The sequence below is a fragment of the Schistocerca serialis genome, chromosome 8 (assembly GCF_023864345.2).
Source record: "Schistocerca serialis cubense isolate TAMUIC-IGC-003099 chromosome 8, iqSchSeri2.2, whole genome shotgun sequence".
In the NCBI taxonomy this organism is placed as follows: domain Eukaryota; kingdom Metazoa; phylum Arthropoda; class Insecta; order Orthoptera; family Acrididae; genus Schistocerca; species Schistocerca serialis.
In genome coordinates this window covers 366,005,297-366,019,460 of record NC_064645.1, presented here as the reverse complement: position 1 = coordinate 366,019,460, position 14,164 = coordinate 366,005,297, and the positions used below count along the sequence as shown (strand labels likewise).

Below are 14,164 nucleotides of genomic sequence, written 5' to 3'. Positions count from 1 at the left end.
TTCCACGCTACTGTTAAATACCTCAACATTTTAATTACTTTAGCAGACTGCAGACGATTTATAAAAATGTCCTATATCGTGCAACCTCTCTCCCTTTTTTTAGTAACACTTTCTTCACTTCCACCCATATACATTTGTAATTTTCTTGTTTGGCATCACCTTGTAATCTTACTACAAGCATACAACAATAGTACTTTTACTCCTTTGGGGATTGTGTATACCAGAATTCTGATGATAATAAAGTCGCTCTTCTGTTCTATTTCCGTGTTTCCTTGCCCCATAAGTACGGTGCCTATTTCAATCAGTAGGACTTGTAAGTCGTCTCTTCTTTCCTCCGCTAGCGAATCGTAACGTTTATTCGTCTTCTTAAATTTTGTATCACCTTCTTCATATTTATACGACGCTCATGTTAGAGAAAAGTAATGGTAATTTAGAACTCTGCTGTACAGGAATTTGTCTTTCTGTATCTATACATTTTATTGCTCCCAATTGGTTTGCATACCAAGGGTCTCCGCATACGCATACGCTATTTTGCATCATCATTTCTTCTTATATCTCTTAATTTGTTCTTCATTTTGTCTTTTATACTAATGCCATGATCATCCACGTTTTCTATATCCACTTGTTATTTCTTCCGTATTGGTTTTCTGGAAATCTCATGGTAAAGACAGCGCTGAATAGAGTCTGAGCCCATTATGAAATAACTTGCTATATTCTGTAACAGAGATCATTTGCCTCCTTTTTCCTTACAGTTTTACACTTCCCTAGCCCACAATAAGGAGAGGGGGAAGGACGGTGTTTTCGATGACAAGAAAAACCAGTTTCCTTTTTTACATTCAAGAGAAAACATCAAAAAATGGCGAAGAAATGTAGAAAATTCTTAAAGAAAAGCATTGCAGTTTCCTTTGAATTGGGAGGACTGCACTGGAAAGAGAATAAGTTTCTAGAGTGGAGGTTAGAGGATACATAGGACCACAGTAGGAGGGTGTAAACAAAGGGGTCAAGTAATGTAGTGTGGAGCTGGGGGGGGGGGGGAGAAGAGTATGTTAGAACACAGCAAAGTTATAGGAGGAGGCTGAGATGTGGCTGGGCCATAGTACGAAGAGGGAAGGAGTAGGAAAATTGTAGGGTAGGTGGCACCCCTGGTGTGGGGTAAAATAGGGAAGGATGAATAATTTCGTGAGTGGATAAGTGTCGAGCCGATGTCACTCTGTGCCAGGGGGAGCCTGTTGAAGTTTTGTTAGAAGAGGGTATGCAGTGTGGTTTGACGGTGTAGGTGTGACAGAGGAAATAGCACTGTTCCTGCGAGCGCTGGTGTTCGATATGGGCGAGGGCTTCGGAATTCGACGAGATGATAACCGTAGAGGAACGATAATACTGAACAGTTATGCAGTTTGCGAGACGAGAGCGGTGTCTGTGAGTGCGCGCTCTGGCTTGCCGCAGGGCCGTGACTCTGACGGCGCCGGGGTGTTCTCGGTGGACCCTGTCACGGGCGTGATCCGCACGCGGGCCGTGCTGGACCACGAGGAGCGCGCCATCTACCGGCTGGCCGTGGCCGCCACCGACGGGGGCAAGCCGCCGCGCCAGGCGGTGCGCCTGCTGCGGGTCGAGGTGCTCGACCTCAACGACAACAGGCCCACCTTCACCAGCTCCAGCCTCGTCTTCAGGGTGAGTAGCGAAGCCACAAAAGTCTTGCGTCACCTCTTCATTTCCAAAATCTTGGCACAGAAAACAAAAATTGGCTCTGAGGCATGCGTATATAGGGTGGTCCACTTAAACGTTCCAGCGCAAATGTCTCTGGAACAACAATAGATATTGAAAAACGACTTTCACGTGTATGAGTCTAAGGCAGGGGCTCGCGAAAGTAAATACTGTGAGACATTCTAAAATGTAAGAAAATATTATTTTCAACGCAGACTTACGTTTTCATAAATGGACACCCCGTATTATTTCTTGCTGAATCTGTAATATGAAAAATTACACAAAGATTGGCACTGGTTGCATTGCAATACGTCAATTACATGCTGAGAAATTGCAAAGCGAATTTGACGCTTGAAATAAACGAAACGTGCCACTATTGCACATCCCGAGGTGCAAATATGAACCCCACGTTGCTCGTAATCACGATGTGACTGACTTACTACTATGCAACGAACGCTGCACTTATTGCTATTTACATTGTTATTAAGTTAACTGGAAGCAATACAGCTGTCCAGTCACACAACTACGTACAACTACCATTTACCCCTCTGTTAGATCTTTGGTCAGCAATAAAATATGTTTACCAAGGCTGGTGATATTCGGATTTTCGTTACTGTTGCGTCTATTCTCGTACGGTAGTAAAGATCAATAAAGCACGAACGACTAAATCGTTTGTTATTTTTCATTGTGTCTGGACATCTGTATTTCCAGTTTACATCATAACAGTAGCAATAAGAACAGAGTTTGCTGCATCGTAGTAAGTCAGTCACATCGCGATTACGAGCAACGTGGGGGGTCACACTTGCACCTTTAGCTTTGCAATTTCTCAGCATGTAATTGACTTATTGCAATGCAATCAACGCCATTCTTTTTGTAATTTTTCATATTACTGACTGTGTAAGAAATAATATGGGGTGCCCCCATAAAAAATAAGTCTGTGTTGAAAATAATATTTGCTTACGTTTTAGTGTGTTTCATAGTGTCTCTGCCCTACATTCATACCCGCGAGACTCGTTTTTCAATATCTATTGTTATTCCAGGGATATTTGCGCTGAAACTTTTAGTTGGGCCACCCTGCATATGCATTTCAAATTCAGTATGTGGTGGGACATCGTCTTGTTCGGATGCAGTTTTGAATAATCCAAAGACATCATCAAACCAGTCCTGGACGAAACTCTTCCACTCTTCAGTAGCGAGTGTTCGCAATTCGCACAGAGTACGTGTTCACTGTCGACATCCAAACACAGATCGTTACAATCGACCTTATACATGTTCGATTGGGTTAACGTCCAGGGAGTAGGCAGACCAGCCCATCCTCGTGATCCTGGTGTGACGAAGGAACGTATTCGGGAAAACAGCACGCGAGTTATCATCCATCAAGATGAAATTACCACCAAAATGTTGGCAACACAATCCCGCTACTGGTTCCAGAATCTCGTCCCTGCACCATAGAACAGTGTGATTTCCTGCGAGACACTCGATAGGTGCACGGTGACCCACGAAATGACGCCCCAGAATATCTGCCCACACGGCTTTGTTTGCACATGTGGGACAGTGTCGGAGGCATTCCAAACACGATGTCTGCGATTATCAGGACAAAAACAGATCCGAGTGTCAAAACTGTTAAGGCTTTCGTGACCAGTTATTAACAAACTGCCTGTTGACTTCTGTCTCGTATCCTTCGGCCGAAGTTAGTTTGGTTATGTTCCTGACATTTCGCCAGCACGAGTGGCTGGCATTGTTAAAGCTTCACCCACCGTTACTGATGGTCCACCAGCCTGTATGAAAACATAGTGACGTGTTGTGGTCGTAACAAGCAGACATTTCACATGAGCGTTACGTATATACACTTCGGTCACACTTCGCGAATTTTCTTTCCATAAGTCTTGCGTCTTCTGCAGTTGTCTCCCTTCCGCAAAAGATGTGGCAAGGTCGTGACTATAGTGAGGATCGCTACATTTAGGCTACTTACCTACTGCTAATGTGTATGGACACTGTAATACTTCTTATTCACCACAGCTATCCTCATGGGATATTATCACAAGCAATGTTAAAAATATATCAGCTCAACCACTTGTTTATAGTGTAAAAACACTAAGACTGACGCGTTTCGGAAGTCAAGCTTCCATCATCAGAATAATGAAAAGTAAAAGAACCTGTTAAAACTCGCTAAAATGGGACATGCACCAGGAACAATAAAACTGATAATAAAATTAAAACATCGTGGCTACTTCCCTTGTTGCAGCCACGATGTTTTAATTTTATTATCAATTTTATTGTTCCTGGTGCATGTCCCATTTTAGCGAGTTTTAACAGGTTCTTTTACTTTTTATTATTCTGATGATGGAAGCTTGACTTCCGAAACGCCTCAATCTTAGTGTTTTTAAACTATAAACAAGTTAATGAGCCGATATATTTTTTAACATTGACATTCACAACCAAGACCTCTCATCCAATATGGATAAAATCAAAATTATCACAAACACTTTAAAATTATGGTACACAGATGAAATATAATAAAATACACCCTCCCACACCTTTCTACACAAACGTTCACCCTCAGACTGACGCCATCCCTTCGCGTCGTGACCATCTGGAGTCTCTCTTCTCAAAACAGCCAATCAGAGGACAGAAAACGCAACGATTCCTGATAAGGGCATGCGCTAGACAGCGAATGGCAGACGAGAAAAGATGTTTCTCAGTCGTTCCACGTGATGGAGCACGTACCCAGCACGTACCCAGCACGTAATCGCTACACACTATGTCGCCAAGTTGAGTTCATCCCGTATTGCATAACATTACAGCTTCCACACACTGCATTGTTCAGCTGGAATATCTGTGTCCCAATAAAGCAAACTCATGTTTGACATTGACGGATCTGAGCATAGACTCAATTAGCCAAAAACATTACAAACGGTATGCATCTTAACTCAGAAACTAAGATGAAACATCTACATGTAACATTGCGAAACACTATCAAATGAAGGGATCATCTGAAGTCGCTAGTAGTGGAGGCGAATGCCCGACAGTTTACTGAGAAAGCTCTGGGGAAGTGTAACAGATCTATTGAGTACATCACGTACAAAACGCTTGGGCGACAACAGTTCTTGAAGCTGACAAATCTTCCAATGAGTAAAGATCTCGGCAGAAACAAACAGTAAACGAGAAACATTCAAGGGAAAGTACAGTTTCTAGTTCACTGTGTTTCGTTTTAGGGGAAGGATTAATGAGCTGAGAGTGCTGGTGAGCTGCAAGGGTGAGACACGTACAGCTTTCACTGTGGGTTAGTCTTTTTTGACGTATACTGCAGAACAGAAATGTAAGTAGGCTTCGAACAACGTTGCACCAAGATGCGGTGGAAGTGAAGACGCCATCAGAAAAGACTAAAGATCGGATTCTGGTGGGGTTAAGGACTGCGTGGGGTATCTCCGCGATGTTTCCAGATGGAGTGGACTTACGCTTGTTGTATTTTATTGGTCATGTTGAATATTCCTTGTTATTTTCGATGTCTTGTTGATACTGACGCCCTTGTGTATATGGTTTGTATGGGGTTAGTATAGTTGCAGTTACATGAAGCAGATAGAATAGAGCCATACCCATGGTGCCATATATTTTTTGAATCTGGTTATGTTCTAATTTTGAGAAATTTGCTATATTTTAGTAATCATCTCTTTATAGTACGGCAATTAGTTATAGTACAAAAAGCACGACTACATAGCATTCTTTACAAGTTATCGTTAGTTGGAGACCCTGTTTACTAAAGTCGACTTCTGCCCCAGTCGATCAGTCATAAGCCATCTATTCTGCCATAGGACGCTCGACAACATCAAATAGTTGTAGCTATACAATTAGTAAATTGCCTTTCGCATAAACAAGTTTAATGCGGTAGCAGACAGTGAATCTTACAGTCTTGTTATTTAGTTGCCTGAACACAAAACAGACCTCTACACTACTACACTACACTGTGTACGTTTGAGGCCTGTGATAAAACAATCGACGTTGTTTCGGAGGAGAAGAAGAAAAACACACGCCGAGTTAAAGAACACGCGCAATGAAAACATGGAGGGGACCTGAGCTGTACTAGGACACCAGAAAAAAATTGTGAACTAGTTCTTCAAGCTCAGACCAAGTTACATCAAAACGATACAACCAGAAATGGCACTTGGGAATACTGAATATGACGAGGGGAATGTATTGGCACTCATCTTGTCTGGTCAGCGGGAAAACGTGAAACGCCCGCTAACTTTATGTCTGCTACGTGTCCTCTGACAGGGCATTGGAAGTAATTATCCGCTTTAATGTAAGGTAATACGTCAACTACTTCTGTTTGCAGTGCAGAAAGTACAGTCTAGTAACTTGTCATAAAGCCAAGAGCGCAGAAATACCTCAGGCAAGTGACATATAGACGTTGCCGAGACTCTGATAATGTTTAAGTATAGTAATGACTGGTGCATGTTCAGTATTGTACGTACAACTGTTTTTCACAAACGCTTTCAAACCTAGCTAAGGTAAAAGGAACTGGGTAAAGAAACAAATTGTCGGAAAACCATAAAGTGCGTCTTCCCTCGGATGATAACGAAGTCAGTTATGAGCTATTCTGCGGCGTCTCCACACTCAAAATTACCCTTGGATTAAGCAATCAGAGAACAAAGGAGTGAGAAGATTCACATCTCTTCACCAAAATATCGGCATGTTTCGCCATTAGTTATAATACTCCAAGCACAACTTTTTACGCAATTAAGAACAGTACAATGGATCGCGCAACGCATTGTCTGCGTAGAAACCGAATGGAAGGAGCGTAAAAACAAAAATTAAGGGCGCTGAACGGCGGATGCTTCGCAAATTCCACACGCCATAACTGTCGTAGCGACAACGCGACAGAGATATATACACGCACGGCGGGCCACGGGGGAAAAAAAAAGAAGGTAAGAAGAACAGGAGGCGGGAAAAGGGCGCGAGTTTAGGTCGGCGAGCGATCTTGCGCCGTGCACCGTTCCGAGAGAAGCGAGAACAAAGACACGCCACGCTCTGCCGCCGTAACTATCGGAATCCGCCGCTAATTGAGAGCGGCACTGCCTCGCGTCAGAGATATTTACAATCATCTGCGGCGCGGACGCTCAAATTGCTGCACTCACTCGCAGCTTGCGGGACGTAAACGCGGGAGCCCACATCCCCATCGATATCTGCGTTCTGCACGAAGTAATACCCTCTGGAAAAGTCATGTCACTGCGTAAACATCCTTACTACAGAATCTCACGGGTGAGACGAAGTGAGAAATAACGTTTCTCCTTCTGTCTCTCTCTCTCTCTCTCTCTCTCTCTCTCTCTCTCTCTCTCTCTCTCTCTCTCTAGCTCTCCCTCTCCCTCTCTCTCCCTCTTCTTCCCTCCCTCCCTCTTCTTAAGTAATCCGGCGTACTATTTTTCGGCATATCGGCCGAGGGTGTTGCAGCGGCTACGACGATGAACTAATTTGTGAGGTTCTGGGGCTATCTCTTTGTCTGGCCATTCTAAATAAGGGTGTGTGCTGTATCCTAAATTAGTTCTGGTGAATACCGAGACAATACCGCCGAAAAGACTGTGGTAGATTTCCTTATTTATCCTCGTCGGCGATAAGTAGCGTTCCGTACCCAATGCTTCAACAGAACCGTAAACACCAAACTTGCATTGTCTCGGCACGTCGCAGGGCTCGTCAAGCCCGTCACTTCCATAACGTACCACTGTCAGCTAGGCAGTGACTCCACGATGTGGTACGGGCCTCTTTCTAACAACCACACGGCCACAGTGTAAGCCTCAGATGTGCCTATAAATACCGGTAAACATTCGTCAAATGTGCAGTTGCAAACTCTTGTAAATTTCCCGTGCTGGAGGCAATGCTTCGTTGATCACTTTGGATCACTGACCACCGCATTGAGAAATCGGTATTACTACCGCAACACCACCTGCTCTCAACAAAGCCCACGTCTCGTTCACACACAAGTTGCTGCTTACCGGTTCTTCGATTTCGCTAGCTCGGAACAGTTCCCGACATGACAATCAGGCCTTTCAGCCGTTTAATCCCAGAAGCAGATTGGAAGCATTCTTGTTCGTCATTTCGGTCTCCCGCTTCTAACCCTCCTCTGGAAAGAGCCGCTTTCTGCGAGGACTTTTATTTTCAGTAGATACTGAAGAATGCTTGCCGTCATGGGCAAGTCACCAGGCCCTGAGCCGGCCTCGTAACCTCTGACCACATCCCACATTAAGAGCTACTTCGACATTAATTCGCCGCCTGCGAATTTCTTGATATGACCTGTATTACGTATAGATCTACTACCGAATACTGACATTTGAAAATTTGTGCCGTTCCGGGACTCGAACCTGGATTTCCCGTTTATCTCCAACGGTCGCCTTAACCACTTCAGCTACCCGTGCACGTTCCCCAGTCCGACCGAAACTTCTATATGACATTGTCTACGTCCGTATACCGTAAATCGAGTGGACTAATATAGCCGAAGTGGTTCAGGCAACCGCTCGCGATAAGGTGGAAATCCGGGATCGAGCCCCTGTCTGAGAAAGATTTTTGTAGTCACTGTTGGGTAGCAGATTTGTACCTGATACAGCCGATGTCAAGGAATTTAGAGGAAGTGAATTAATTTCGAAGTATTTCGTACAACTGTAGATCGTCAACAGTGTCTGTTCTTTCAGACATGCACTTTAGGAGGATCAAGGAAAGACAAACCAAATAACTCCAGGCTGGACAAAGCCAAAATTCACAGAATGCTGGAAACCACCTCTGGAGTCCCTAACAGCCGCCATGGCTGGAAGTGCTGTGTTACAGCCTGACACCAAAACTGTGAGATATACCTTACCAGTCTCTCGTCTATTTATGAAAGATATTTGTGATTATTATGAAGCTCTAGCAACCGTTTTTTTCTAAGTACAGAACTTTTTTACTGAGTCCTCCTTGCCTTTAGCTCGCTGAAGCGTTTACGCACGTGTATCTTTAAAGCAGACAGTCATGCCTCGGTGTCCCGAGGTATCGCTCTCCTAGTCGACTGGTGGGGAAGCAGCGCTCGGTCGCGCTCAGCGCCTCCTCCCCCTCTCCCTGCCCCTGTGCTGCCGTTTGGTAAGGACGCCCTTTCCGGGAGCCAGATGGGGCTGCCGCGCTGATATTTCACCGTGAGCACCGCGGCCTGCCGGCGACAATGGCTCCGCCTGCCCACGTGTAGTGTAGCGTGCCCGTACCGGCCGTTTGCCGCCCATCACGGGATGGAGCTTTCAGCGCCATTGTCGGTCCGCTTCTATACAATTCTAATATGGTTTTTACTGCCAGCTGTTTGCATGCAGCTGCTGTGGCAGGAAGACAAAAACCTCGTATTGTAGGGGCGGTACTTGTGTTTGCTGCCACATTACATGTATCCGCACCTCCACCTCCTGCCTGCCTGCCCTCCGACGGGGAAGACGCGGCATTTCTCTAGCGTTGGAGAAGGCTGATTGTTTGTACCATTTTGTGCATACAGATTTCATGAAATCACTTGACACATTCTACTATCGATACTGGCTTGGACGAGCTCGGCTACTCGCCCACTAATTAAATAAAATTGTGCTAGAATGAGAAGTCTATAAACATTATTTGTGACGAAACACAGTTCACAAATATGGCAATAAGGAAATTACAAATACGAAAGAAAAGCCAATAGCAGTTTCTAACCTTTGCAACACGCTGATCGTCTAACAACGAAATCGGAATAGCAGTCTCAGTGAGACTTTGAGTCGCATCCTGTTTTGGCGTAACCATCGGCCAAGAAACATCCAGACCGTTGCAAAGTCTTTGCATCAAACGACTAGCAACCGTATTGTAGCACACGTCCTGGGGAACAACGCCTGTTAGAGAGAAAACTGTCGTTGACGCCTCTCGGCGACGCTAGGCGTCCTTTAGTATTGGCCGGACCTGGGACAACGAGATTTCAACAAACTAGCAGGAAGTACTAACCAGGTACCTACACCAGTTAGCTGATAGTGATTTTCAATAAAAAAAAAGTCTGAAGAATGAGTGTCTTCAAGGGGAGAAACATTTTTTTAAGGAGCGAATCAGGAACTTTTATTTACCTGTGCCTATTCCTTTTCATACGGATCACGTGACTGAACTGTTGGCAACACATTCACGCACCTCTTTTCAGAAGTGTAGCAAATACAAAACGATGCCTAGTGTTGCTGGAGAACGCCAGCGAATATTTTTTTTCTCTAACAAAAGTTTTTTCCCCCTAGACTTTTGATGGAAACACTTTGAAATACCGTTTGTATGACCTTTTGACAATAATTACGTCTATGGAAACCAGTATGGCCAATAAACAATATATGTGTTGACGGAAAGATGCTTTATAATGAAAAATAATGTACTGACTGGTTCTCTCAAGCAATGTAATGGCAAATATGAACAAATCATTTTGCTTTTGTAGAACTTAGCAGACATTGCTCTCATGCAGGTTTCGCTATGGCTGTGAAGCAGCAAGAGAAGAACCAGGATGGTGAAGATGGAAGTACGTTTCCTCGCCTGCAGCCTCTCCCAGCAATGAGGAAAAAACCTGTTGGCTTCAAAATGTGCAGAAGGGAGAATTAATAGCGAAATGCGTCTTGTGTAACAGTCTCTAAAACTGCAGTACACTTAAGAGAAAAACGAAGCAATAAAGGGCCCCAAAGAAACATTTTTACCTAAAACACACAGCTAGAATAACAAGTTCAATTAAGTTGTTGAAATAAGTGATGCAGTAGCGATGAGTGATTTAATTCAAGTTTTGCGATGGTAAAAGATAGTTATAGCTGTGGTAGCATATCATATCGTAATCATTACAACTGAAATTTTCAGAAAGTGTTCCAATTTAATTATTTTTTCGTTATTTGCTAAGCACACCTTCAGATTATGTTTGCGAACATGCACTACAATTATTTTTGTGAGTTATTTTATGACTAGAGCACAGGTGAAAGCTGCTTCTGATTGCAGTAGAGTACTGGTGGAAACTACGAAGTGTATATTTTTCTTAACTGGATTGTCCAGGACCTCTTCTTGCTGGATTCGTAACAGCCTTGACATCTGTAAGTGTTTCACTTCCACACTCACAGTACTATTGAAACGTCCCCTTAGAAAAATTAATGAATTACTGTGCTGATAAACCTCACATTATTTGATTTTCAAACAGGTGAGCAGAACTGAACGTACTCACACATTTCGCTCTTTACCTATTCTGATCAACACTAAACTGACACACAATATTTTTAGCGCAACGCAGTCTGACTTTCAATAGTCCCTACAAAAGAATAGCACTGACTAACATTAACCTATACCTTTCACAAATCACTTACCTCACAAAAATCTTCGTTACTCGAACTACTGCAATACAGCGAGCGCCACTACTGCCAGCTAAATAAAAGATTCAAACTACTGAAAGCACTAACTACTGATAGGCATAGCTAGCAAATGAAAGATTTTGATAGAGATCAAACAATGTATTTAGCTTAATAGTGTTCAAAAGTCATAATATACATAGGAGTTCATGACATCCAGTCTTGCGAATTTACTGTCTCTGATGGACACACGTCCAGATCATCCGCTCTCAAAACTCTGCCATTTCTCTCCCCACATCCACCACTGCTAGCGGCTCACCTCCAACTGCGCAACGCTACGCGCTGTTCACATCCAACTGCCCAACGCTACAATGGCGAACATTCCAACAATGCAAACCAGCCACAGACTGCACACAGCACAGCCAGTGATTTTCATATAGAGCGCTACATGGCGTTACCAGCATAAGAACCTAAACAGCCTACTTACAGTATGTCTCACGAAGTCCTATGCCATACAGGTGACTTGAAAATTTCCTGCTTTTTAGCTTCATGCTTTTTTTAAGCTGTAGATGATTTTCTGATGTAGCAGATCTCCTCGATGCGGTATTGGCTTCAGGTGGTGCGCAGTGCGTACCTTTTAATTAGCTCGACAAGTTTCAGGGTTAAACCGTGTGAGCTGGTGTCGACCCTCCCGCCGGAGGTTCGAGTCCTCCCTCGGGCATGGGTGTGTGTGTGTGTTGTTCTTAGCATAAGTTAGTGTAAGTAGTGTGTAGGTCTAGGGACCGGCGACCTCAACAGTTAGGTCCCTTAGGAACTTGTGAACGTTTTCGGTGTCGGCAGGTGCGAGAGGACGTGCCGGTGGGCCACGTGGTGGGCACGGTGGCGCCGGCAGACGGGCAGCCTGCGGGTCCGCACGTCACGTACACGCTGAGCCAGGGCCCGGCCGGCGCGCCGGGCCAGGGCAGCTGCTTCGACATGGACCGCGCCACCGGCGCGCTCATCGTCGCCCGGCAGCTCGACCGCGAGACACAGGCCGAGTACCGGCTAGAGGTGAGGCCCTCTCCTCTCTGTAGTACCCGTCCTGCAGGTTCAAGCCTACACTTCACTGATACTTCTGCTGATCTCGATCAACACTGAAACTCGCGAGCAGCAATCACAGAGAAAACTATCCCTTCATTATTATGCCCCCTACAACATTACTCAGAGTTCAATCCACATAAGGAAACACAAAATACACTTGGTCAAAAACTACCTTGGAATCCCCACCTGTCCAAAAGAAAGGCCAACAGTTGGTCGAAGATGGTGACCAAGTCGCGCCAATCTCATCTGCTCTATCACCACCTTTGTAACTGTTCTTCCATGTTTTAGCACTCCTTTCAAATCGTCGAAGGACCTAAACTCCGCCTCCTTTCTGCTTCTCTCTCATTTGTTGCCTGTTGCAACTCATTAACTTCCCACCTTTTCTCAAACACGTACAACACTCTTCTGTAATCTAGCCCTGCATTGCACGTGAACCTCAGTCCCAGCATCCGGGTGCATCCCCCGACCTCTAAAACCCTGGCTCGCTGCCTCCTTTCTGCTAGCTTATTCCACCTTTTAAGAACCTTCAACATCGCAGCCCGTCGGCAATCGTTGGTTAATTTCTTAAAAAACTAAAAACCCGCCTCAATTGCGAAAAAAGCACTTGGTGTTAACCTAGGTTTCGGCGTAGATAACTACACCTTCTTCAGAACAACAATAAAATCGACAAGTGCCTGAGAAGACCTTTATCAATGATTAAAAGAACACCATCAAGTTAAGTAGTGGTTTTGACTTTGTACATATGTACTGTTTGTGTTCCACTTTTTTTCCTTTATAAATGTATAGCTATGGTGTTCTTTTAATCATTGACAAATGTCTTCTTAGGCACTTGTGGATTTTATTGTTGTTCTGAAGAAGGTGTAGTTATCCACGCCGAAACCTAGGTTAACACTAGATTCTTTTTTCGCAATCGAGGCGGGTTTTTAGTTTTTTAAGTTATTCCACCTTCCTTTCATCTCTAAATTCTGTACCTCTGTTTCCAGAGCAATTGTAGCTACCTGTCTCTATAGCACCATGTGTCCCACCTGTCGCATCCCAAATGAACGCTGCAACTCAATCTCCTCTCGTCTAACTGACTTCCTTCCTATCCTCTAGTTTCTTCATCCCGACTACCATCTCCTGGCCCAGTGTACGTGATACATCGTCTTCCATATTACATTCTTTCCAAAATCATCCACATCCAAGTACCTTACCTACTGTTACCAGAAGCCATTACCGCTATCATCTTCACAGAGCAGAAAAATTTGCATCATCATCGAGGTGTGATGTGAGTTCACGTTTTACATTGAAGTATTTTGGTAAGGCTGAAGAGTGCATATCTGGCCGCCACCAGCCCGCCATTTACGAGGAGAATGTGGATAACAGATAAATAGTAGTGATGCATGCAGCGCACGGTAAAAGCACTTCGTGTTCAGGCCACAAGTGGCCCATCGGGACCATCCGACCGCCGTGTCATCCTCATGCTAAGGATGCGGATACGAGGGGCGTGTGGTCAGCACACCCCTCTCCCGGTCCTTACGATGGTATTATTTGAGAGTGCACGGTAAAGATGGTTATAAAATGGGAAGTACCGTGTAAATTTATAAAACCAATTGAAAACTGCGAAGGCTACGTAATAGGCAAGCTTGATAATTTTTTAATGTTCTTAAGAAATGTGTGAGAACTGATTTCTTAAACAAATGCTGCATTGTAATGAATATGTCATGGTAAATGTACGTTTATGCCTTACCAGGATGTGGACCCTGTGTTATCATATCAGGCCAATACCTATCACTGACTTCATTACCATTGCTTCCATTAAGTTCAGTGTCTTTTATTTAACTGACGGAAACAGTACAGAGTTTATTTACTTTTTTTTAAAATGCCACTGCAGTTGGGGTTACAGACGTCAAGGAAAGATAAGGCAATAAATGTTATTCAGCAATTGTAAATAGCTCAAAGGAACTGTTAGGAAGAAACTACTAAATTTGGAAGGATACGTACGAAAAGCAAGAAACAAATGACAGTGGAAGAGGTTGAAAGAACTCGGGAGAAGAAAAGAAAGAATCAGAAATGAAGTCGGAATG

At 44.1% G+C, this 14,164-nt stretch overlaps 1 protein-coding gene across 1 annotated transcript in view; it reads left to right on the top strand.

Annotated features, from left to right (window-relative positions):
- The window catches only part of LOC126417021 (protein dachsous), a 423,732-nt gene that overhangs the window by 266,787 nt on the left and 142,781 nt on the right, over positions 1-14,164 (top strand). The window contains exons 10-11 of the mRNA XM_050084910.1: positions 1,444-1,668; positions 11,859-12,068. Of these exons, the coding sequence (XP_049940867.1) occupies positions 1,444-1,668; positions 11,859-12,068 (435 nt within the window). The remainder of the gene's footprint in view (positions 1-1,443; positions 1,669-11,858; positions 12,069-14,164) is intronic.